This window comes from Lathyrus oleraceus, chromosome 3 (assembly GCF_024323335.1).
Source record: "Lathyrus oleraceus cultivar Zhongwan6 chromosome 3, CAAS_Psat_ZW6_1.0, whole genome shotgun sequence".
Lineage (NCBI taxonomy): Eukaryota > Viridiplantae > Streptophyta > Magnoliopsida > Fabales > Fabaceae > Lathyrus > Lathyrus oleraceus.
In genome coordinates, this window is record NC_066581.1 from 96037408 (window position 1) to 96064734 (window position 27327).

The 27327-nt window shown below is 37.6% G+C and overlaps 1 protein-coding gene across 1 annotated transcript; it reads left to right on the top strand.

Moving 5' to 3' along the window:
- The first annotated feature begins 3711 nt into the window (after positions 1–3711).
- On the top strand, positions 3712–4922 carry LOC127129871 (uncharacterized). The gene is made up of 3 exons (XM_051058986.1): positions 3712–3909; positions 4002–4096; positions 4421–4922. The coding sequence occupies exons 1-3, from the start codon at positions 3712–3714 to the stop codon at positions 4914–4916; spliced, it is 789 nt and encodes a 262-aa protein (XP_050914943.1). The 3' UTR covers positions 4917–4922.
- The last annotated feature ends 22405 nt before the right edge of the window (positions 4923–27327 follow it).

Here is a 27327-nt window from a genome sequence, read left to right on the forward strand (position 1 = left end):
CATAGTTATATTATTGATTTAGTCTCATCACCAATCATCACCAATCCTTATCTACAATATACATGATGCATAAAAATGTCATAACAATGTAATATAAAAATCATCACCAATAGGTCATAATTATATTCATCAGCACATAATTATACCAACAATCCACAATTCATACACATTTCTATATTTCACAACATATAATTATGTGAAACATCTCGAATATTATTAAACTCGTCATAGTATTTTATTCTCAACATAAAAATTAAGGTCATATAATTTCTCATCTATAATCATCTCAACATCAACACCAACGTCCCTCCTCATGGGGTAATCATTAATTCAATTACTCACAACAATCAAAATAAATGTTTTCATCATCATTAACAACTAATTTCCATTACATAATAAGTAACACCATATAATAATGTTCTTAAGTACACTATTAACCTCTTAGGACCTTACTATGATATAGTGCTATGTGCTAGCTTTCCAACGCTTCAAACTGCGCCTCAAATAGAGTCACGGAACTCAAGTTATGATAAAAACTGTATTTGAACAAAATCAGTTTGGTCGTGACGGGTAGACCATCATAAAGCTGACGATCGTCAGCTAGTTAGACGCAATGACGGGTGAGTTGTCACAAAGGTGACGCCTGTCACCGCTGCAGAATGCAGAATTCTATGTTTTTCACCATCAGAGGACTTTCGGACCTCCGATTTCGATTCTGTAAAAACCAGAATACTCAAAATTCAACATATAGTAATTATATAAGAATTATAACTACTTACAAAACATATATTACAGATCATAACATCATTTAATCATCAATATATTCAAAATCTAAGAACATGTTTATCAAAACAAAATTTATTGAACATAAATATTCAAACTTAGATTTGCAGTTACGCATCATACATGAAATTCATCAATAAAACAGTGCACAAATTTCATATGAATTATAACAAACATGACAAATTTCACACAATCTCGTTCGAAACTCATAAAACACCAACAATGGGGAAATAAATAAGAAAAACCTAGAGGAGGGTGAGGATCCCTCTCTGCCCTTCATGCATTTGACACCTATATAAGAATATTTGCCCCCCTTACCTTAATTTGCAACACAATTCAAATTTTTGGGTATGACTTCTCCTTCCTAGAGCTCTCTTTAGGATTTACATGTCTCTTCCTCCCTTTTTTTCCTCTTTTTCCCAAAAGTCACGTACTTTCTTTTTAGCTCTCCCCACTTTTCTATTTAAGTGATAAAAAACTTAATTGCTATTTATTTTTATTTAATTCCACCAATTACTCTCAACTCTTGTTAATTCTCCTATATTCCCCTTATTTTCATTAAACTCTATTTTCTCCCTTCTCTTAATTATCTTATTATTTTCTGTTATTTTTAATTAACTAAAAACTCTAATAATTCTACAAAAATCCAAATAACTCGCAACAACACCAAAAATACGCACAACCCCCCGCTAAAATAATTTAAGTGCGTAGAACATAATAAAATAAATAAATTTAAAAATTAGGGTGTTACAAGTTCAACCATGGTGGGTCATGGAAATTTATCACCACATTTACCAATTCTTGATGGAAAGAAATGAGATAAATGGGTGACTATAATGAAATTCGTTTTTGCTGCAGAAAGTGTTTGTGACATGGTGGAAAATAGTTTGGAAGCTTTTTCTAAAGATGCAAGTGAAGCGCAAAGAAAAGTGTAACACCCTGAAATTTGATTAATTTAATTAATCAAATATTTCATATTTTTATTTAATTAATTAATATGTGGTGTGCTTTTAATTAAATTTATATTTAATTATATGTGTATGTGGTGTATGGTGGGGAGTTGAAAGAGCATTGGTGAGTAGAATAATTAATTAATTGGAAATAATTAGAATTGATAATTATTTTTAATTAATTAATAAAATTAATAAGAAAAGAGGTTTTTGAATGGAAAGTAGAAATTTAGAGAAAATAAGGAAAGTGTTGAACATTTTAAAAAGAGTTGGGTCTTAATGTAATTAACAAAAGATTAAATTACGTTTTTAGATATGGAAAGGGTTAGTGGGATTTTGACGAGGAGACAAACTCAGTGGGGAAACGGAGAAAGGTTAAAGTCTTTCTGCCTAAAGGGCTGACACTCTATAATTGAAAGAGGACAGACATCAGATTTGGTATGGGGATAAAGTACCGCCATAACAGAGAATGAGAACCTCAAACAAATAAAATATGAAGATGCGGGATATGCAAATTATGAATTTATATGAATGTATATGTACATGTATATATGGTGATTATGGTGACAAAACGATCACGAAAGATACAGAGGTGTCGCAAAGAAATTGAACCACCGGTACAATCCTCGGTCAATCCACAAAATATGGAGACTACTGCTGGAGAAAAGAGATATCAACATCCCAAGGGCTCAACCCTAGCTGAGGACGGAGGAGATCTGCTAAGGATAAAATAACCAACCTGTAGGGAATTTTAGGTCAACACCATAAAAAATGGGGAGACAACCCTACAGAGAAAATAATCAACAACTATTGTTCAAAAAACAGGAGGAAACTCTGACTGGGAGAAAAGATAGATGGCGATTGGTGGGGACACCAAAGCGATCTACTAGGGAAAATCAAACATCTCTGATGACGATCCACCTGCCGAGGAAACATGAACTCCGTTGGGGAAGATCGAAACTCTGTTAGAGACAAGGACATGCCGCAGGGTATCTGAATCAACCAACTCAGCTGGGGATAAAGAAAGAATCCCCACCAGGGATTAATTACTCCGCCGAGGAACTGAATCAACACTGATGTTTAGGGATATCTGAAGAGTTAACTGCTTGGGGAACTGTAGTGGGGTATTCGTTACCATTAGAGATATTGACTAAATCCAAGGTAAATCATACAAGTCGAGTCGCCACCGCACTTCTATTTATCCAAAGGAATGGTTAGAAAGCGAACAAAAACCTAATAGTTTTAACAAAAACTAGTAAAAGAAACAGAGATCTGGGTAAGGGGGTTGGTTATGCAATGGGAAGGTGTTAGGCACCCAAAACATCCTAGGGAGCCTTTTTCATACTTGTTACAAAGGTTGTTGTTTTGTGAAAATTTGTTTGTGCAAACATGATTGAAGAGATGAGAGGAGAATATACAAGTTATTCACATTTTGTGTTTGGATGTGTCATACCCCGATTTTGGTCCTGAAAATTTTTCCCATCCGTCATTTTTTTTTTTTTTTTTTTTTTTTTTTTTTTTTTTTTTCATATTCGAGGTTCGAAGATCCCATCCATATTTCTCCGTTCATATTCATTTTCTCATTCAAAGAATTGCCATGCATACTTCTTCATTCATGTGCATATCTTACTATTTCATATTTTTTACATTTGTCACATTTTTTTTATTTTTGCATTCATGTTTCTTCATTCACATTTGAGAAATTTTTTTTCATGCATATTCAAGAATTCCCGCCTACTTGTTCATGTCTCGATTACTTCATTCATGTTCAAGAAGTTTGTCCTGAAATGCTACTTGAAGTGCTACGGAATTATTGACTCTTTCTAACTCATCGAATGTGATGTTTGGGGATGGAGCAACTTTTGATGCCCGCTTACTTGATGCTGATGCCCTCAAAAGCATGATCAATTATTGCATGAAGAGGTTACGTTCCCGTTTATGTTTGTTGAGTCTGTGAGCAAGAACTTGATTAACTTATATGTCTCCTGCCATTTGCTTGATTATGCATAACGTGTGTTTCATGTCATTTGAAAACCCTGGTGAGATATCTTTGTGGAATGGCTTTATGGCAGATTACACTAAGAATTACATGTACGTGGAAGTCTTAGGACTTTTTGATAAGTTGATGTGTTATCCTTATCTAAAACTTGATAGTTATAATCCGCGGCGGCCAAATGTAATTTGTTTAAGTATGCTATACAACTTGTTTGATGAAGTGCCTGATAAGGATGTGGCGTGCTGGTACGGTTTATTTCTTGTTATTATTAGAGCAGGAAGTTTGACGAAGCTCGAAGATACTTTGGCATGATGAGAAGATATGGATTTGAGCCGGACTCAGTTACAATCACCACTGCTATTTCGTTGTGAGCTAGGCTGTTTGGATTTAGAAAGAGAGGGAAAGTCATATGGAGTTGATTAATAGTGTGATAATTTTGTATTTTCATGCATTCAACTTTTTAAGAGAATGTACAATGAAGGAGTTAAACCAACCTTGACTTTATTAAGCAGCATAATAATACAAACAAAAGGCAAAGAGTCGTTAAAAAGTCTAAAAAAAAAAGAGGACTTAAAGGTCAATGGAGATGGACTTTTACAAATTGGGTATTCTGCTGTAAAGGAAGCCACAGGTATCAATAACACTGATATTATACTTTTGGAAAACTACACTGCCTATTCCCAAAACAAAGAGCAGACACGTTAAAATCCACAACCGTTGGTTGTTTTGGATGCTGTGTGAAACCCACACCAATTATTGCTGTTGATAAGCCTGCCAAAGGACTAAAAATTCAGGGGCAGAGTATGAGAAAACCAACCACTTCGGATGGATTTTGGAGTTCAAGTCCTTGTGATTTGGATAACAGCACCATTCAATCTCAACGAAGTATATCTTCTGTCAGTACATTAAATCAAATTCTATATCAAAGCAATGGAACTTCTACTGCAGGCACCGACCCTGAATTTGTAAACCAAGGTCTTCTTCATTGGAATCAAAGCAGGAATCAGTGGGTTGGACACAGCCTGTCTGAGAAGCAAAGCCAAGAAAAACAAGAATCCCGACTAAATCGGAATGCAACTTATGAAAGTTTGCTTGGGACTAGACAACCTTTCCCGAAGTCCGTACCTCTATCTGAAATGGTTGAATTCCTAGTGGATGTTTGGGAGCGTGAAGGAATGTATGGTTGAGATTGAGAGGTCTTCCTTACTGCATCACAACAAGTTTTGGACATCTTTGTACAAACCTAAGAAGAAAAAGAAGAAAAGGACAAGTAAAGACAGATATCCAGAGCACTCATCATAAAGCTTTAATCATCATGGCTCACTGCATTAAATTGCAAGCCCGCTGTTGTAACTTATCAAGCATGCACTATATCTAACATGTGAGCTGCGAGGTCATTATATGCTGCTGGGTTCAAGTCCAAGCCTCACACATAACAGCCAACTCCATATGCCAATAAAAGTCCTATGGGGAGAAACGATGCTCTTCCAAGAATAACTCCAATATCTGCATTAAATCCATATCAAAATATGTGAAACTTTGTTGGTTTGGTGAATCCTGGATTCTGGAAAATATTCGGGAAATTCCTGCTGGAAGTGTTCCAAGATCTGCATTGGCAAATGCTATTGAGGACAGTGATGAAATAAAACCGTGTTGCCCCCTCATCTCGCTGGGAATCGAAAAGCCCTGTCAATATTGAAGTTAGGAATCCTGGTTCAAGTAAAAGAAGCAAGAAAGAGTCTAGTAACACTTATGATGAGGTTGAATTTAAATCAAAAGTTCAAAGAAAGACCGACAATTACCATTCATTGCCTTCAAAAGTCAGTGCTGCTCCTAATCTTCCACCAAACATTCGTAATGACTTGGAATCATCAATGCAGTTTGTCCAGCAGTTTAGAATCTCTAAGAGTCTTGCATTCACAGGAATTCTATATCAGAGGGGCTATCGGTTCTCCGTTGCTTCAGTGTTCTTTAAGGCATGCGCATACAGTTGTCATTGGTGAAAAGAGTTTTCATGGGATTTCCGGCATGTCGTTTACTATTACCTTGGCAGAACCCTGCAATTCAATCAAAAAAAAACCCAACTCAGTGAGTCTGAAAAAGCTATGAGCTACAGGAGTTTTGTTGTAAGACAAAATTATGGAACTACTATCGCTTGATGATATTGCTCTACCTGTTTCACTCAAAGTAGAAGCATTATCCGGTATAGGCATGACTGGCATGCGAAATATGCTTACAATTCTTCAAGGGCTGGAAGGAGCTATATTTGCCAATCTATCTGAGGTCTATGTCCATAAAAGTTTACAGTCTATTGAAACTGCTGTTCAACTTTTGAGAGTGCTATTCTTGCAAGCTACTTCCATGGATCCATGAACATGGGGGTGCAGAAAAGTTTATAGCGTAATTTGCTGTGGAGATTTGGAGCCAAGCAGGAAATTGCATGGATTTTAATTCTCCATTTGAGGATAAAGGCCTTCAAGTTCAAGAAACTCAGTTAGCTCGCCGATAATCAATAGGAATTCTTCTTATGGACGATCACCGTACTCATGTAGATTGTCTGATTTCTCTACCATCAGATTTCAGTTTGTCCCTAGATGCATCTCGTCCAAATTACAAGCACGAAAAGCTTGCCTTCATAGAATCACAGCATTACCACAAAAAATCAAAACCAAGCTCAATCAAAGACCTGCATTTATCACAGTTCATGTCCAAATCACAATAGGCTTCAGATAAATAATGCAAGATTCTCGTAAGGAAATGCAACTTATCTTTTCAAATCTTACACAAACGAGGCCAGAGATACTTTTGAGATGCAGCTGGAACTCGACCAAAGGCATGCACTCATCGTAAAGCAACCGAACCTTAATGCATTGCAAAGATACCCCTCCATCCATTTGCTCACATTTTACTGCAGTAAAAGAAACAAATTAACTCAGGAGGCAGTAAAAATTCCATCAGTAATCCCAAATTTGGAATCAAGACAAATTCAAAGCAAAAAGCATAGGACTGTGTTACCGCTTCAGTTTGAGTACCAATTTGAGGCAAACAATCTGAACTCCTTAAAGCACTCCCAAGAGCATGCCACTTTAATCTCCAGAAGCTGAATCGAAAACCCTAATAAGCTGGGTATAAAAGAGGACCTAATCAGCAAGAGAAGAGGTGGCGGCGACCCCCACAAAACCCTAATTCGAAAACACAAGAAAGGAACCTAATCAGAGAGCGAAAAAACCCTAGAAAATTCGACGGCTTGAAAAACGAAAACCCTAGATAGGAAGAGCGGCTACTGTTCGGAAAAGTTCGACAAGATAACAAATTGAGAAAAAAAAACCCTAATTAGTTCAGGAAGAAGGTGAACTGACCAACGATAGAGCATTCGGAGGAGAGTTTTCGAAATCATCTTCTCAATCGCCATTGGATCTCGTCGTGACAGTGGGATTTCTCGTGTGGGAGTGAGGTTGGTATGGTTATCTTTGTTTATTCTGATTGTTGCTTCTCCACGTTTTATGTTTGATGTTAATGCCTTCTGCCGTTGGAAATTGGTACTGTTTAATTTTCTATACCCAAAGCTTTGGTTGTTCATTCCCCGTGATTTTCATTAAAGGGTTGTCTGCCACTATTCATGAATGCTAACAGTTGGCATTATGGTGACTGTTGGATTTTTTGAGTTCTCCCACCCAACAGCCACGCGGCTAGGGTAGACCTTTGAGATTCTCTCGCCACTTCCATTGGGCTTTGTTTCCACTTCAAGTCCAACCGTCCAAGTTTGTTTGTTCTCTGCCTTTGTTTTTTTTTAGATTGAATGTTTTATGTTTATGTATTTTCGTTGGTCATAAGTTAACAGTTGACCACTCGTGGCCTGGTGGAGATGGAGCTAACTTAGCTACCCATGGTCCTGGGTTCGATACCCAGTTGTGTTGTGTGGTGTTTTTTTTAATATTATTTTATTGTCCCCTCTTTTCCCTCAATTTTTACATATTAATTAAATAATCTTACTACTAACATGCTCCTATTGTTTAATCATCTTTATTTGTTTTATTTTTAACTTAAATGTTTTTTTTCTTCTTTCTTTGGGATTTATGTAAAATATAATTTTTTTAGGTGAGTTGTGTCTAAATCATGATAAGTCATTTTAATGGCTTTGATAAAAAGAAAAACCATTCAAAAAAATATAATAATGATAAATATCACATAATAACATAAATTTGGCACCCTTTAATTACATCCTTTTTGCAATGAGCTCTTAAGCAACCTCAACTTAACTTCCGATAATTTCAAACCTCGATACGTTAATCGTTTTAAATTTAATTTCAGACCATTTTCTAAATCAAATATGAAGAAAAAGATTACCTGGATGGAATGTCCAGTCGTAATCCCGAGTATTAGGCTCAAGCTGTAAGAGCTTGTAAGCCGTTAATATTCGTCTTCTCTTTAACACTCTAATATTCAAAAATCATTTTCTAAATAAGACGTGAAGAAAAAGGTTACCTGGATGGAATGTCCAGTCGTAATCCCGAATATTAGGCTCAAGCTGTAAGAGCTTGCAAGCCATAAATATTCGTCTTCTCTTTAATACTCCAATATTCGAAATCATTTTCTTAGTAATATTGGAAAGAAACAGACTGCCTGGGTGGAATGTCCAGACGTAGTCCCGAGTATTAGACCCAAGCTGTAAGAGCTTGTAGGTCATAAGTACTCGTCTTTCAAACTTCAAAATACCTAATTCTTATTTAACACTTTTTTCAATAAAGGTGGAAATGGAACATGGTGTATACCATGCACTCCTGAGGTTAAGATTCGAGACGTATGCCTCGCCAATCTTAACTCTCGCCATCGTCTAAAAATTGTCAGTGCGGTTTCTTCAAACCCTTTCTCAATCAAATTCCAAAATACTTAATTCATATCTTAACCTTTTTAATAAGGATGGAAATGGAACATGGTGTATACCATGCACTCCTGAGGCTAGGATTCGAGATGTATATCTCGCTCATCCAAGTTCTCGCCATCACTCAAAATACATTCAACCAATCAAATTCTTTTCTCGCCGCCGTGCGATTAATCAAAACCCTTTTTAAATGAAAGATATATTGTCTTAAGTGATACAAAACAATGTTTCGGCCATGATTGTTGAGTAGAGATAAATGACGTTATTCCGAATGTAGATTCATAAATCCGTTCGATGTGTGGTATGCGTCCACTCCTCATCTGTTTTGGGTAAAACAATGTTTTTGTCGATTAATACAGTATAGCCTTCGCTAAAATCGACCAACAAACAAACATTTTTCTACCCAGAACTACGTAAGCCTTGATTTCTCTTCTGAGATACGTAGGAGCAGGATTTGTAAATCTTGTCAGGCCCACTAATAAAAAACTTAGGTTTAGTCCTTCGTTAAAAAATCCAAAAAAACATTTCTTCTCTCTTCTATTCTTTCTCTCCCACCTAATAACTGAAAAGCCTAAAATTTCAAACTAACATTAATGCACACAACTGACCTAATGGTTCCCGTTGAGTACAACAGACGTGAGGGGTGCTAATACCTTCCCCTTGCGTAATCGACTCCCGAACCCTGATATTGGTTGCGATGACCATATCTTATCCTTTCTTTTGTCTTGGGTTTTATCGATATTTCCCCTTTCCTTTTTAGGAATAAATAAAGTTCGGTGGCGACTCTGTTCAGTCCATCATTGCGAGCGTGCGATCGCGCTTCGCTTTGTAGTCGTACCCCCATTTTTTCGAGGTGCGACAGGATGGATAAACCCATTGCCTACGTACCATCTTATAAAAAGATTAGGATCAAAACCTCGTAGTTCGGGGTAAAAGTCTCAAAACAAGTTGGTGAATTGATTGGTCCAAAAGTCTTAAGGTCTTTTGTTATCAAAGGGAGAAAACTCAGCCAAACCACAAATCCACCATGTGAGGATAGCTTCAACATGCTAGTGAGGGGTTAACCCTATAATAAGCATGGAAGACTCATTGTCCATCACTAAGGATATAGGTGAGTATTACATCTACCACAAGGATAACTCAAACCTAATAGCTAAAGGTTATGAAAGATTTGATTAAGAAAGTGGCCATTGGAACCACAAAAAGACATTTGAATGGGTTATATTTACCAAGTGGAAGTATGTACAAAAATGGTCAAAGTTGACTTAAGGATTCAATTCAAAATAAGTATTGTAAAAAGAAAGTTTGAAAATCAAAAGCATAAGGCTTAGGTTTCTAATGTTTGAAAACAATAGTTAAATGTTTGCACAAAAGGTTTTGGCTTGGGTTAGAGTGGGAGAAGAAGAAGAAGGGCTAAGTCCTAAGTAAAACAAAAAGAGAAGGGATAAAGAATCAAAACCACAATGGAGTCCCTCTCTTGAAATCATATTGATGATCCAAGTAGCTCCCATCCTTTGGAATAAGCAATCACAAAGCATAAGCAATCAAACAAGTCTCATAAGAGATCCTCAATGTATCTTGTATCTTCCCCTTGGATGAACATGGCAATGGTCCTCCAATTAAGCTCAAATGGAAACTCCTAGCACAAAAGCACACACATCAAAAGTTCCATGAAGTAAAACAAGAATGGACAAGAGTGAGTTTAGAGATTTGGTCCTTCTAATCCATCTTCATCATTAAGGTCCATTTACTCCAATTTGCATAAGGAAAGTCCTAGAATCTAAGTCCAATTCTCCATTCTTTGCATAGGGAAAGTCCTAGAAACTAAATCCATTTCTTTGTATCTGGTTCACAACAATCAAAACAGAACACAAGCATAATAATATATACACAAATATGTGCTCAAGTGAGCAAAAGGCAAATGGTATTAACATAAACATGTGCTCAAGTGAGCAAAGAGAAAAGCAAATGGATAATATGTACAAGAATAGTAAATTGCATAAAAGTAAAGTGCATAAAGTAAATGTTAATTGTCAATAGTTAATGTTAGTAGTTAGTGTGCCATAAGGAAAATTTGGCGCTATGTTAAACAATCGTAATTGGACTTATGTAGAAGTCACAACTATCTGAGGCCGGACAATAATAATGTAGGCAACAAACACAAGTTAGGAGTCTTGATTAGTGAACCAAGTCCCAACAACTTGCCATGCCAAAAAGAAGAAGAGAATTGATCTTGTGTTGGTTTAAGCCTTTTGCATGATTTAGAAGACAACCTATCCTTAATGCAAATCCATTCACTTGATCAATTGATCAAGATGAATTAGATTTGAATCAAGGAAGATTAAATCTCCCTAACCAATGCTAACTTATCAACCTTCAACTCATTGATCAAAAAGAAAAAGAAGAAAAAGAAGAAGGAGATGAATAAGAGAAAATGGAAATGGCAAAATTAAAGTGCATTAAAGTTCTGTTATCCACCTTTGAAATACAGGTCTTGTAAGCACAGTTCTTCACAACCAAGGCTTGCAATGAGATCTGGTGATGAAGAGGAAGCAAGGCTGAGGAATTATAGGTCTGAAAATCAACCAAGGAAGTTGAAATTCAGATCTGAATTTTTTAGAGAAAAGTGAAAATTCCTTTAGTGGTGGTTATGGAGAGAATTCTGCATCATTTCAGGTCGAATCAGGGTGTTAAATGAGAGCTTACATGCCATGTATTTATAGCCAAAGCCATGCTGAAAGTGTGATTTCAAATTTGCATGAATGGAGAGGGCCTGCATGCATGGGCCTGTACAGGCGCATGGAGGGCCCAATTCCACTTGATTTGGAAAGCTGAGATCACAAATGAATGAAATGGACGTGCAACATGGATGTAATCAGCTCATGCATGGCAATTGAATCAAGTTTCTCAAAAATGCACTAAAAGTTCTCCTTTTCGAAAATGATGTTTTCCAAATCTAAATATGGTCATGTGAGTAATGGTTGGAAAGGTTTTGATGTGAGGAACAAATGTTATGTTGGGAAAAAATCCATTTGGAGTGTGGAAATTTATGAAATTTGAGTTTAAAGTGTGATGTGCAAAACATGTCAATGCAAGGTTTCCAAATTTGGCCAATGTTCAAGCCCTTGTGTTTTGATGATGCAAGCCTCATATGGAAAACTCTCCAACATCAAAGTTGTAGATAGTTTCAAGACAATCAAGATGGACTTAAATTTTGCATCATTTGGATTTTTGATGAGGAAGTTATGGACACTTGAAGTTGGACTTTTTTGCCTTTTAATGCATTTGGTTAAAAAGGACCTATAATGTCTTGCGTTATCACATGTATGTCCTTTGAGATTTTGAAATTTTGTTCAACATAACATTTGAAGTAGACATCTTAAGATTTCCAATGCATTTGATCCCACCTCAAAATCATAAACAATGAATGTGTTATGTCCTTGGGAAGTTGACCCAAAATTAGGGTTTCAATCAAAATGACCTATAATGTATTGGAATGACAAATGGCCTTCCAAGCTTCAAATAAATTTTTGATGAACATGAAATTTGTTCAGATTGTTCTTGATAACATTTTTTCTTTTAGAAACATCTCCATTTGGCCAACACATAAAACGTTAGGTCTTAGTGCATTTCAAAATAGTCAGATGAATTGACTGATCAACTTTTCAAGTCCATGACTCATATCTTGAGGAATTGATGATTGAGGACACTCGAATAAGTTCAAATATGCATGAAATGATGAATTAACGAACTTACCTTGATTGTATTTGATCATGGGTTGAGGTTGCTTCAGGAGCAAGGCATTGTGGTGCATAGATGAATTAGGGTTTCTTTGAAGAACAAGACCTCAAACCCTTTGACTTGCTTTGATCAAAATGATGAATTGAGGTACTAGGGGGGCATATTTGATGGATGAGAGCTTTGGGGACCATTACCATGCTTGCTATCATCTCCTCTTGACCATATCTTTGTACCAATGATCTCCTTGAAGTTTTTGATCTTGTGATTGCTCAAGCTACAAACACAAGATGTTAGTGACATATTTTTGTGCTTTTGGTTAGTAAATAAAATGAGAAAAACAATGATATACAATTCAAGCATGCTTGGTGATCTCAAACCACTCACAAGGAGTCTCACCCAAAGGCAAGGGGAACCAAGATGCTAATGATCCTTGAGGCAATGCCAAATGCAATGTTATGATGCCATGAGGGATCTTAGGGACAAAATTGGGGTCTTACAGGAACCTCTGATGCTTCACATTTAAGGACTTGCTATTTATTGAAATGCTATTGATATTCCTTTTGCTTGCTTTGGAAAATTTCTTGCTTTTATATATTAAAGAAAACTTGATTTTGATTTAAAAATTTAATTTCGAACTGATCATAATAAAATTTAAAACTATTGGCTGAAGTAAATAAGAGTAGAAACAATTGGATAAAAGCTCAACTTTATTTAATAGAATGGTAGTCTATAAATGACAAGACTCCATAGATTTTACAAAGTTGAAAATGGTAATTCATATGGAAAAGGGTTACATTGAATACAAATGATCTTTAATCCTTCTACCAAAACTTGATATCCACTGTGCTCTTGACCGCTGCTGGAGACGAACTGATGTCAACCCTTGTGCTCAAACAAATCTTTAAAACACTGAAGATCAGCAGAATGCAGTTACTTGCCATAATCCCTAATTTTTGCATAAGTTTCCCCAATGTGGGGTACTCAACTTATCGGGAAATTCTCTTTGTTTTTATGTCTCTAATTTTTACCTGGATCGCCCTTTCGGGTTTTCAATCCACCGAGACACTCATTTTTGCCTAAGCCGCCCTTTCGAGTTTTCAACTTAGCGAGCTGTTCTTTTCTTTTTTTAGGCGAAGTATTTCTTGACTGCATCTGCGTTCACAAGATGAGTGAACTCTTCACCATCCATAGTTGTAAGAATCAATGCACCGCCTGAAAAGGCTCTCTTAACAACATATGGGCCTTTATAATTGGGAGTCCATTTTCCTCTGGAATCTGGCTTGAACGATAAAATCTTCTTGAGCACAAGGTCACCTTCTTTGAAAACTCGAGGTTTGACCTTCTTATCAAAAGCTTTCTTCATTCTCTGCTGATATAACTGACCATGACACATGGAAGTTAATCTCTTCTCTTCAATCAAATTCAACTGGCCAAACCTGGTCTGACACCATTCAACTTCAGTCAACTTGTCTTCCATGAGCACACACAATGAAGGAATCTCAACCTCTACGCAGAGAACTGCTTCCATACCATACACAAGAGAGAAAGGGGTTGCCCGTGTTGAAGTGCAGACGGATGTACGATACCCATGCAAAGCAAATGGGAGCATCTCATGCCAATCCTTGCAGGTGACAACCATCTTCTGGATAATCTTCTTGGTGTTCTTATTCGCAGCTTCAACAGCCCCATTCATCTTGGGTCTGTAGGGAGAAGAATTATGAGGTGCAATCTTGAAGTCTTTGCAAAGAGCTTCCACCATATTGTTATTCAAGTTCGATCCATTATCAGTAATGGTCTTACTTGGCACACCATAACGGCATATGATCTGATTCTTGATAAACCTCACAATAACTTGTTTGGTTACATTTGCATACGGTGCTGCTTCAACCCACTTTGTGAAGTAATCAATTCCCACTAAAATGAAACAATGTCCATTCGAAGATTTGGGCTCAATCATCCCAATCATTTCAATTCCCCACATGGAGAAAGGCCATGGGGAAGAGATAACATTCAATAGTGTCAGAGGAACATGAATCTTATCGGCATAAATTTGACACTTGTGGCACTTCTTCACAAATTTGCAACAGTGAGATTCCATTATCAGCCAATAGTAACCTGCTCGCAACATCTTCTTCGCCATTGCATGTCCATTGGAATGAGTACCAAAGGAACCTTCATGCACTTCAGTAATCAACAAGTCTGCTTTGGGTCTATCCACGCATCTGAGCAAGACCATGTCGAAGTTTCTCTTGTACAGTATATCACCATTCAAGTAGAAATTACCGGCTAATCTTTTCAAAGTCTTCTTATATTTCAAAGATTCCCCAAGCGGGTAAATCTGACTGTGGAGGAAGCATTTGATGTCGTAATACCAAGGATTCACATATTTGTTCTCTTCAACAGCAAACACATGAGCTGGCCTATCAAGACGCATCTCAGATAAATTGGGAACTTCATTCCAATACTTCACTATAATCATTGATGCCAACGTTGCAAGAGCATCTGCCATCCGGTTTTCATCTCGAGGGATATGATGAAATTCAACCTTTGTAAAGAAAGTTGAAATCCTCCTCGCATAATTTCTATATGGTATCAAACCGGGTTGATTTTTCTCCCATTCTCCTTTGATCGGATTCACAACCAAAGCCGAATCACTGAAGACATCCAAATACTTGATTCTGAGATTCATGGCCTCTTCAAGCCTCATAATGCAAGCTTCATATTTTTCCATGTTGTTTGTACACTCGAAAGTCAATCTAGCTATAAATGGTAGATGTGTGCCTTGAGGAGTAATAATCACTGCCCCAATTCCATTTCCATATTGATTAATAGCTCCATCAAATACCATGCCCCAACGGGAACCAAGTTCTAGCCCTTCTTCTAGCAATGGTTCATCACAATCTTTCATTTTCAAGTACAAAATCTCTTCATCCGGAAAATTATAATGTACTGACTGATAATCTTCAATTGGTTGGTGAGCCAAATGGTCAGCCAAGATACTACCTTTGATCGCTTTCTGAGATCTGTATTCGATATCATACTCTGATAGCAACATCTGCCAACGGGAAATTCTTCCAGTTGAAGCAGGCTTCTCAAATATATACTTGATTGGATCCATTTTGGATATCAACCAAGTGGTATGATTCAACATATACTGACGCAGACGCTTAGCATCCCAAGCCAATGCGTAACAAGTCTTCTCAAGCATAGAATACCGAGTCTCACAGTCGGTGAACTTCTTACCGAGGTGGTAAATTGCAAATTCTTTCTTCCCAGTCTCATCTTGCTGACCAAGAACACAACCCATACTATCTTCGAGCACATTCAAATACATGATCAACGGTCTTCCTTCAACAGGTGGAGACAAAATCGGAAGTTCAAGCAGATACTCTTTGATACTATCAAATGCTTTATGGCGCACATGTGGCAGTCATGTGGGAAATGAATCTGGAAATATAATTCAAGCGGTCGAGAAAACCTCTGACTTGATTCTCAGTTTGTAAGACCCTAATTTTGACCCTATGATCCCTCATGGCATCATATCATTACTCATTACATTGCCTCAAGGATCATAGCATGTTTGGCTCCTTTAACCCTAGGGTTGGGACTTGTGTGAGTGGTTTGAGACCACCAAGCATGCTTGTATTGTACATTATTGCTTTTATTATTTTTTTTACTAACCAAAAGCACAAAAATATGTCACTAACTCTTTTTGTTTTGAAGCTCAAGTGATCATGTGCTCCCATGCTCCTAGGAGGCTCCTAAGCTCAATGAAGTGGCTAGATGAAGATGAAATCAAGCATGATAGTGGTTCACAAAGCTCTTAATCATCATATATGTTTCCCAAGTATCTCAATTTTCCAATTTGATCAAGATAACCCAAAGGGCTTGAGGATTGTTTCCCAAGCAAACCCTAATTCAACTGTGGATTGATTGTGCCTTGCTCATGAAGCAACCTCAACCTATGATCAAATTAAATCAAGATAAGTTCTTTAATTCACTATTTTATGCATATATGATACTATGTGAGTATCCTCAATCATTCATTCATCAAGATTTGAAGCTTGGCCTTGAGAAGTTGACCAGTCAAGTCATCTAACTAAGCTAAGGATCACTGAAACACAACTTATGATGTGTTTGTCAAATGAAGATGAACCCAAGATAAAACATGTTCTTAAAACCCATATTAACAACTTTCATGTTCATAAAAAATCCATTTGAAACTTGTAAAGTCATCATTCATTTCAAAACATTATAGGTCATTTTGACTGAAACCCTAATTTTGGGTCAAATTCCCAAGGACCTAACTTCCTTATTTTTTATGATTTTTAGGTTAGACCAATTGAATTGGAAATATTAGGATGTCTACTTCAAATTTTATGTTGGACAAAATTTCATAATCCTAAAAGAAACACATGTGATAATGCAAAACATTTAGGTCACTTTGGACCAAAACCATTGAATTTGAAAAATGTCCAACTTCAAGTGCCCATAACCTTCTCATGAAAAATCCAAATGATGCAAACTTTAAGTCTAAATTGATCACCTTAAAAAGATATACAACTTTTATATTGGAGGTTTTTCCATTTGAGGCTTGCATCATTGAAACAGAAGGGCTTGAACTTGCTTGGTTTTGGCAAAAAAATTCAAAGGGAACCTAGACATGTTTTGCACCCTAAACTTCACAGCCAATTTTCATAAATTTCCAAACTCCAAATGGATTTTTTCCAACATGACTTTTGTTCCTCATGTCAAAAGCTTTCCAACCATTACTCACATTAACATTTTTGGATTTTCCATGTGGGAGTTTCGAAGAGATGAATGTTTATGTGAATTTTGGCATTTCACTTCATAACTTAAAATGCAAGCAAATACCAGGCCAATTGGATGTCCAAATCATTTCTACTTGACCTCAGCATGCATTTCCATTCACTCTTGGGCTTTGCACGCGCTTGTACAGGCCCATGCATGGAAGGTTCAATCTTCATGCACACGAGCATTGCATCACCTTGCCTCCATTCCAGCTATAAATAGAGGTGCTTCCTCATTCAAAATTCAACCTGAAGGAGATCTGAAACTCTGCTGAATTGGAAACCCAACCTCACTTAAAGGAATTTCAGTTTTCATTTTTCAATTTCAAGCTTGAATTTCGACATCCTTAGTTGATCTTCAAGTCTTAATTCCTTAGCCTCGCATCATCATCAGATCTCCAGATCAAAATTGGATCAAGAACTTGAGCAAATCGTGTTGTTTAAAGCTGCATTTCAGAGGTATATCACTAAACTTGTTTTATCTGGATCTTGAAATACAATGTGAATTGCTTGAGTTTGTGATTTTTTATGAAGTCCTCAAGCATGAGGCAGGTCAGTGGTGGTCTTAATTTCATGAGTCGTGCCATTTCAGTTTGTGTACCATGATTTTCAAGCTCAGATTTCTCATTAAATAGAAACTTTGAGGAGGATCCAAGGTTACAGGGGTGATGTACATCACCCCAGCTTCATTTTGATAACCTACTTTTTCATTTTCATTAACTTTTGAAAACCTGCGCGTGGTGGCCGGAACCAGTTGGCTGGCCAGAGAAGATGGTGGTTTCCACCACCATCCCCACGTGGAAGCTTCATGGCCTTTGGATGATGTTCAAACGTTATAATTGTGGCCTTTTATCTTGTGGACTTATTTTAATGCAATGTGTAGCGCGTTTGACTTGTGCCTTTCGTGCATCCGCGCTTCTGAGTCGTGTGATCATGCCACGTCAATTAATGAAAGGATCATGTGGCGCCGAATTTTCCTGATTTTCTTATTTCTGTTTTAATTTCATTAATTCCTTTTATATTCAAAAATTCATAAATATTTTATTTGAAGTCACAAAAATATGAGACCAACACCAAAAATTTTCTTGAAAAATCTAGTTTCATATTTTGATTTTTAATTATTTTTGTGACTTCATTTAATATTTTTTGTGAATTATTTGGTTTTTAATAGTTTTTAATTCATTTTAAATACTTTTTGATATCTGAAAAATCCAAAAATATTTTCTTAGCACATATGGATCATGATAAGTCAATGAAAAATAGTCTCATCAATTTCTTAATTGATTTGAGATTTTAATTCATTTGTGTTATTTTTCATTATTTTTAATTATTTTAAATTGATTTCTGATATCAAAAATTGTTGACAAAATTTGTCAAACCTTGTTTGACCATGTTAGACCTATGAGAATTTAATTGGACTTATCCAAGTTGATTTGAATTGAATTTGAGGTTTGACCATATTTTGTCCATTTTATTTTACATTTTATTTTAATTCCAAAAATACCAAAAAAATATGTTTGAATTGTTGACTTCTAATCTTCATTTCTCTTCTGTTTAGTATTGGTTGATGATTATTTGATTCACTTTTGACCAGTTGTGTTTGACATTTGAATTCTCCTTTTATTCATTTCATCTTCATCTCACTTCTTTTTATTTTGGCCAATGAGTTAATGTCTTATGGTTGCTCTTGACATATGAGAGGTTTAACCTTCTTTGATCCAAATCAAACTCAACTTGATCCATGATCAAGTGAGTTGCTTTGTGTCCAAGATAGGTTGCTTCTTGGTCAAGCAAAAAACCTAAAGTCCATACAAGGCCTTTCTTCTTTTCTTTTGGCATGGCAAGTTGTAGAAGCTTGGGTCACTATTCATGATCTCTAACTTGTGTTTATTTACCTATAGTTTTATTGACCGACCTCAGATAGGTGTGACTACTACATCAGTACACTTACGATTGCTTAACATAACGCTAAATTGTCTTATGACACACCAACATTAACCATACTAACTACTAACTTTAATTTGAGCATTTAATTTCTTGCAATTTACTTTAATGCAATTTACTTCTTGCTCATTTATTCATATTTCTTTTTCCCTTTTGCTCACTTGAGCACATATTTTATGTTTATGTCATTTTCCTTTTGCTCATTTGAGCTCATTATTGTATATAAATATATTGTTGTCTTGTGTTTGTTTTGTCTTTGTTTGTGTGAACCCCATGCAAAAAGGAGAAAAGACTTAGAATTAGGACAATACCTATGCTTAAAGGAGTTCAAGAGCAACTAGGCCTCATGCCTTCAGAATGCTAAATTTGTTCAAGAGCAACTAGGCCTCATGCCTTTAGAATGCTAAATCTCAAAGTTGACTTCAAAGGACTCCTAATCTAAAACTATCCTTTGTCCATTCCTCTTATTGTGTTGTGAACTTTTTGATGTTTTCTCTTGTGTGATAGGGATCCCATCTTGAGATAGTAAGAAGGACCATTGTCATGAGTAGCCAAGTTAAGAGAGACAAGCCAAATGGAGATCCTAGGAGCTTGAATCTAATATTGTGTGATTGCTTGTTGTTTGCTAAGTCCAAAGGAAATGAGCCTCTTGAATCATCTCTATGATCTCAAGAAAAGGAACTCCAAGGGTTTTATCTCTTCTCTTATCCTTGCATGCTTTAGGACTAGCCCTTCTCTTCTTCTCTCCACTCTAACCCAAGCCAAACTCATTTTGTGCAAACTTTGACATTATTTTCAAATTAGAAACCTAGGCCTTATGCCTTTGACTTTTCAAAATCTTTTCATTAATACTCATTGTGAATGAATCTTAATTCAACTTTGACTTCATTTTGTAAATAAATCTAACTTGTAAATACAACTCATTTCAAGTTGATTTTTGTGGTTCCAATGGCCACCTTTGTTTAAACTCTTCCATAAACATTAGCCATAGGTTTGAGTTATCATAGTGGTTGATGTAAACCTCACCTAATCCTTAGTGATTGGATTATAAGTCTTCCATACTTATTATAGGGTTAACCCCTCACTAGTATGTTGAAGCCTTCCTCACGTGGTGGATTGTTGGTTTAGGTTGAGTTTTCTCCCTTTGATAACAAAAGACCTTAAGGCTTTTGGTCAAATCAATTCACCAATCTTTTGAGATTTTTACCCCGAACTACGAGGTTTTGATCCTACCTTTGTGATGGTACGTAGATAATGGGTTCATCCATTCAAACAACAAAATTGTAAATATAATATTCTCTTCTCATCCCCCCAATATTTTGCACATATTTTCACAAATACCAACCTACAACACATATTTGCAAAAAGAGGTTCCCTTAGAGTACTAAGGATGTTTTGGGTGCGTAAAACCTTCCTATCTTATAACCAACCCCCTTACCTAGATCTCTGACATTTTTATTAGTTTTTTATTTGATAAAACTTCTTACTTGGCTTTTGTTCGCTTTTTAGCCTTTCCTTTAGACAAGTAAAATTACGGTGGCGACTCGAATTGTATGTTTACTTTTGGTTTAGTCAATAAACCATAAGGTAACAAATACCCCGCTACAGCAGGCATCTCTTGTATTGCTTTGACCTTGGCAAGATCAACTTCAATACCCTTCTCACTGACAATAAAGCCCAACAACTTACCAGAACGAACACCAAAAGTACACTTATTAGGATTCAAGCGGAGTTTATACTTCCTCAAACACTGTAATAGCTTCAACAAATGCTCAACATGTTCCTCTTTATCAATAGATTTAGAAATCATGTCATCGACATACACTTCAATCTCTTTATACATCATATCATGAAAAAGAGTGGTCATTGCTCTCTGGTAAGTTGCACCAGCATTCTTTAAACCGAAAGGCATCACTCTATAACAGAATGTTCCCTAGGGTGTAATGAATATGGTATTTTCCATATCCTCGAGTGCCATCTTAATCTGATTATATCCGGAAAATCCATCCATAAACGAAAAGACTTTGAATTTAACAGTATTGTCTACCAACATATCAATGTGTGGCAGAGGAAAATCATCTTTCGGACTAACTTTATTCAAATCTCTATAGTCAACACACATACGGAATTTTCCATCTTTCTTCGGCACAGGTACAATATTGGCCACCCATTGCAGATACTCAGCAGTTACAAGGAAACCGACATCAATATGCTTTTGAACTTCCTCTTTGATCTTCACAACCATATCAGGATGCGTTCTTCTCAACTTCTGCTTGACTGACGGGCATTCTGGATTCAATGGCAATCTATGCTCTACAATATCAGAATCCAACCCAGGCATGTCTTGATAGGACCAAGCAAACACATCTGAATATTCTCCAAGAAGATCAATCAACCCCTTCTTAGCATCTGGACACAGTCGAGACCCAATCTTGACTTCCTTCACATCATCCTCGGAACCCAAGTTGACTAGCTGAATTTGCTCTTCAAATGGCTGAATAATCTTTTCATCTTGCTCATGAATATGAGACATATCCTCACTCACTTCTACATCACTTTCCTCCACGGCTTCAAACACAGGGAATTCAAAATTTGGAGAAGGAGTAGGATCATTGTATTCAATGGGGTTAGGAACCAACCTGCATAATGATTTGATATTTTGATTTTAGAGAGGTGAATTTGTGACCAAATATTATGCAGATGGACAATTATATTATTTATTTATGTTATTTTTGGTGATTACCATCTTCAGAAATAAGCAAAAAGTAAAAATAAACATCAAGGATATGGATGAATAAAATTAATTTGATTGATGATCAATTTAAAATTCCCAAACAATGTTCACTTCTCCCTTAGGCATAGGAGAAGGATTTTAAAATATAAAAGCAATTACTTAGATCGATGCAAAATAACAGGAATATCAACGGCAGTCCAATTGTTGCATGTCTTTCCATGCGTCACAAAGTTGGTGCAGTCTTCCTCTTCGCTATCCTCTAGCACGACAACTAAGTGTTGTTCATTGCTACGAATGAACCCTCCGCTATGAAATCTAAGTTGCATCTCTTCAGATCTAACATTTGATGAGCCTTTCTGGAACCCCAAACCGGTTCTTCCTTTGTTGTCGAAGACCTCTACCACGCGCCCCCACTGATCGACAACACCTTCTTCGACAATCTTCTGAGCATCTTTCAGCGAGGACATAGGTGCCCCAACTCTCTTCTCAGCGGCAATAGATAAGGCTTGGAACAGAGTCCCAACCTCATCCTCAACTTCTACATATGAGAAAGATGACAGAATTCTAACCAATAGCGCCTTCTCTCCTCCCATAATCACTAGCTTGCCATTCTTGACAAATTTGAGCTTCTGGTGTAGAGTGGAGGTAACAACCCCTGCCTCATGAATCCATGGTCTTCCCAATAAACAGTTGTAGGTCGGGTGGATATCCATTAATTGAAAAGTAATATGAAAATCACTCGGACCTATCTTAACTGGAAGGTCCACTTCACCAATGACTGTCTTGCGCGAGCCATCAAAGGCTTTGACAATTACCCTACTATATCTCATGGGAGCTCCTTGGTAAGATAACTTTGACAAAGTTGACTTCGGAAGCATGTTGAGTGACGAACCGGTGTCAACAAGCACGTTTGACAAAGCATCTTCTTTACAGTTCATTGAAATATGCAAAGCCGGATTATGATTTCTTCCCTCCTTAGGGAGTTCTTCGTCGCAGAAGCTCAGATTATTGCATAAAGTGATGTTGGCGACAATGTGATCAAATTGATCCACAGTAACATCCTGCTCCACATATGCCTGTTCAAGAACTCTCTGTAGTGCTTCTCTGTGCGCTTCAGAATTAAAAAGCAGAGACAAGACGAAAATCTTTGAGGGAGTCTGGAGCAACTGCTCAACCACATTAAATTCCCTCCTTTTGATCAGTCGGAGTACCTCGTCATCATCATTGGCTTTCAAGTTGCTAGATTCACCATACTTATCCTTTGAACAACGAACTGGTTCTATATTAGGTACCTCCGTCTTCTTACCAACCACTGTTTCCTCTAGGACAACTGGCCCAAACACTCGACCACTGCGGGTCACCTTCGTTACATCAACAACGCTCACCACTGAACTGGTCGTAGGTAACGGGACCTCTTGACCATTTTCTATCATTGTAGCATTACACTGGTACGGTATAACCTTATCAGATGAATACGGGACTAGGCTCGCTAACCGTATTACCAACGGAGATACTGATCTTTGACTGACATTACTATTTTTGCTGCTATCATACTGGATTACCAACCGCTCTTGCTGTTTCAGAATGGGCACTATGATATTGACATCGTCATCTACATGACGGGATTGAACAATCTGAATCATGACTTCATCCATCAGACGCTGGATGTCCCTTTTCACCATATCAGACCCTCCAGGGTTCACGCTACAAACAACACAACCATCATGGTCATGTTCACAGTCACTCACCAAACAGAAATCTTTGTGCATCTGCACCAAAGATCTTCGGATAAACCGGACATCAAAAACCTTGAATTCACCGGGACAACCATCCACCATATTCACTGAAGACCTCCCATGAGCAGGCAAAGGGTTAGCTTTCACATTAGGCGCACGGTCTTCAAAAGACACCATACCACTCTTCATAAGCTTTTGAACCTCATACTTCAATGGATAACAGTTTTCAATATCATGCCCAGGTGCACCCTGATGAAAAGCACAACGAAGCTCAGGTTTATACCACCAAGGAAGTGGTTCTGGGATCTGCGGTGGGTTCCTTGGTTAAATCAAGTTCTTGAGGACTAAGGATGGATACAACTCTGCATACGACATTGGAATCGGGTCAAAGGAGACCTTCTTCCTCTCGAAGTTATGTTGCTGGTGATGATTGTTGTTGGTATTGTTATTGTAGGTGTTCGTTCTTTGTTGCGGTTGTTGTTGTTGACGTTGATGTTGTTGTTGTTGAATTGATGTTATTTGTTGATTAGAAAATACTGGAATTACGGATGATACTTGATGATGATGATGTTGACGGGGTGACGGGTTTCTTCTGATCTGAGGCCTCCTCTGCCTCCCGCTGGAAATTGCGTTTGTTTCACTATCCTTCCTCTTGCTGAAACTACTGCCATACTTCTTGCTCGTTGATGCCTCATCTTTTGGCAATCGTCCTTCATGGACCCCTTCTTCAAGTCTCATCCCCATATTTACCATTTCGGTAAAATCATTGGGGGCACTGGAGATCATGCGTTCATAATAAAATGAACTCAGGGTTTTCAAAAAGATTTTTGTCATCTCTTTCTCCTTTGGAGGAGTGATCTGGGCAACCAACTCCCTCCATCGCTGCGCATACTCCTTGAATGTTTCCTTGTCTTTTTGAGACATGGACCTCAACTGGTCCCTATCCGGAGCCATATCCATATTGTACTTGTATTGCTTCACAAAAGCTTCTCCCAGGTCATTGAAAGTGCGGATGCTTGCACTATCCAACCCCATATACCAACGGAGCGCAGCACCTGCCAGGCTAGCATGGAAGTAGTGAATCAGCAATTGGTCATTATCTGTTTGAGTCGACATCTTACGGGCATACATCACAAGATGACTGAGTGGACAAGAATTCCCCTTATACTTCTCAAAGTCAGGCACTTTGAATTTCACTGGGATCTTAACATTGGGTACCAAGCATAATTCAACAACACTCTTCCCAAACAAATATTTACCTCTCAATGTTTTCAATTCCTTGCGCAGCTCAAGAAATTGGTCTTTCATTTCGTCCATCTTTTCATAGACGTCTGGGCCCTCATATGGCTCAGAATGATAGATGGTATCCTCTACGCGAGGCAAAGTATGCACAACTGGAGGTGGCACTGACATGACCGGGCTAGATGCCGGCATGGAAGCAAAAGTAGGCGTAAAGCCTTCTGGCACAAAATTGGGCGGCATTCTCCACAGGAATCCGACAGGCAAGTTCGGAGCGAAGTGGGCGGTGGCAGCAGACACGGTAAAGGTAACCACTTCTGAGATAACATTCCTCGCGGGAGGAGTTGTAGGCATTGGAGAAGCTTGACTTTGAGCAGCAAGAACTGACTCCATCATGGCAGTCAGTCGGGCGATTTCCTCCTTCAGCTCTTTGTTCTCTTACTCAAGGTATTCCATAATTCTCTGATGATTGGATCTGGTGTTGTACCGGTGAGTCAACTTGGCTAAAGCACAGAAGAACATCAATCAGACACCTGGCAAAAACCTGCTCATGCAAATGATGCATGAAATGCAATGCTTGATTTTTTTCCCAAGGATCTTACTATATCATTTGCAAATATATAATATTTAAATGACAATTGCAATAACTTGATATGACCAAAAATCTCTTTTTATTTATATAAATTGGAAGGATTACACTGAGTACAATTTCAGAAACCAAGATAAAAAGATACAAGAGAAAAGGAGACTAGTCATCCTAAGGATCCCTAACAACAATGTCGGAAGATCTGACTGAAGACGCGTACTTCCTTCGAATGCGACGGATCTCGGTCTCAAAAGAAGCCTTCATCTGAGTCTTCTCGAGGACAAGCTGGTCAATAATCTTCTTCCAAGCAACGAAAGGCTGAGGCAGGCAAGAAGATGAAACCTCTGGCTCTCTCTGTCTCTTCGTCACTCAGTCTTCAAGTAGCTCAATCAATGCATCTTTATCCTTAGACTCCAACTGCAACTCTTCATGCTTCTTGCTCAAAGCACGGAAACGCTCTTCCCACATATCCTTCTCTTGCTTCATCTTGATGAGTGCGTCTTCCAACTCCTCTACATCTTGGTTAGGGAGAGTTAATGCCTCAACCACAACCATAGACATAGGTCTCTCACAAGGATAAGGCATCTTCAACTACAAAGCTCTCTTCTTCACCCAAAGAGTGTGGGCTTCCAAAGCTACACAGTTGCACGGACCAAGCTCGAATCTTCCTTTCCTATGCACGTTATGCCAAGCATGCACAATCTTCTGCTTCAAATGTTGGGGATCTTTACCCTCTTGATAGAAAAGACCTTCTAACAAAGTGCTTTTAGGTTTGTCTCTCAAGGGGAACCCAAGTTGACGACGAGCCAAAGCAGGGTTGTAGTTAATTCCTCCTTGTGTACCAATGAGAGGCACATTAGAGAATTCACCACAATTGTCAATAATCTCCAAATTTCTTAAAGATGGGTCATACCAAACTATATCATCATTAGTGAGAGACATAAGTCTCTGAGACCACCTTAGACATTGTTTATTCTCCACAAAAGCAGGTGTCTGAGGCAAGTGCGAAATAAACCACTTGTACAGAAGAGGAATGCAACAGACAATAGTTTCACCACCTTTAGAATTCCTTAGATGCAAAGAGAAATACATATAACCCAACAAAGTAGGCACAGGATTCCCAATCAAGTAAAGTCTAATGGCGTTAACATCCACAAAACCGTCAATGTTAGGGAACAAAGCTAATCCATATATGAGCAACACAAAGATAGCTTCAAAAGCGTTGATACTACCAGCTTGAGCAAAAGTGGTAGCTTCCTTGATGAGGGAAACAGATGGCAACCCAAATAACCCACCTTTCTTCACCCAATGAGCCTCTATCTCAGACTTCTTCAAGTGAAGAGCTTCAACAATAATACTAGATCGGGGAATCTCCTCTAATCCACTGAAAGGCACTCTACTAGAAACAGGTATCCCCAAAAGATGAGAATACTCCTCCAAGGTAGGCACAAGCTGAAAATATGGGAAAGTGAAACAATGGTAGAGAGGATCATAGAACTGCACCAACGCACTCAAGAGTCCTTCAACCACATCAGTAGACAAGATAGACAGAAGCTTCCCATGACATTGTTTAAAGTCCAAGGGATCTAATACAAAAGATGCTAGCTTCCTTAACTCTTTCAAGTTGGGACATCTGAAACTGTACTTCTTAGTATTCCTTCGTCCACAATCCATGGTCTGAAAATATTTGCAAATGATACCTTAGTTCCTTGAAATTTTGTGTGATGAATGTTAGATGCGCATGAATGCATGAATGCAACAATCACAAATAAGGGATCACACACAAGGCAAACAAAGGTCAATGGATGAATCAAGTCATTTTCAAGATCAATCATCCATTTTGGTGGATTATGGTTTGCACCTTATCAACACCCAAGTTCCATTGATATTGACAAGACTTGATTGGATCAACCAAGAATCAAGGG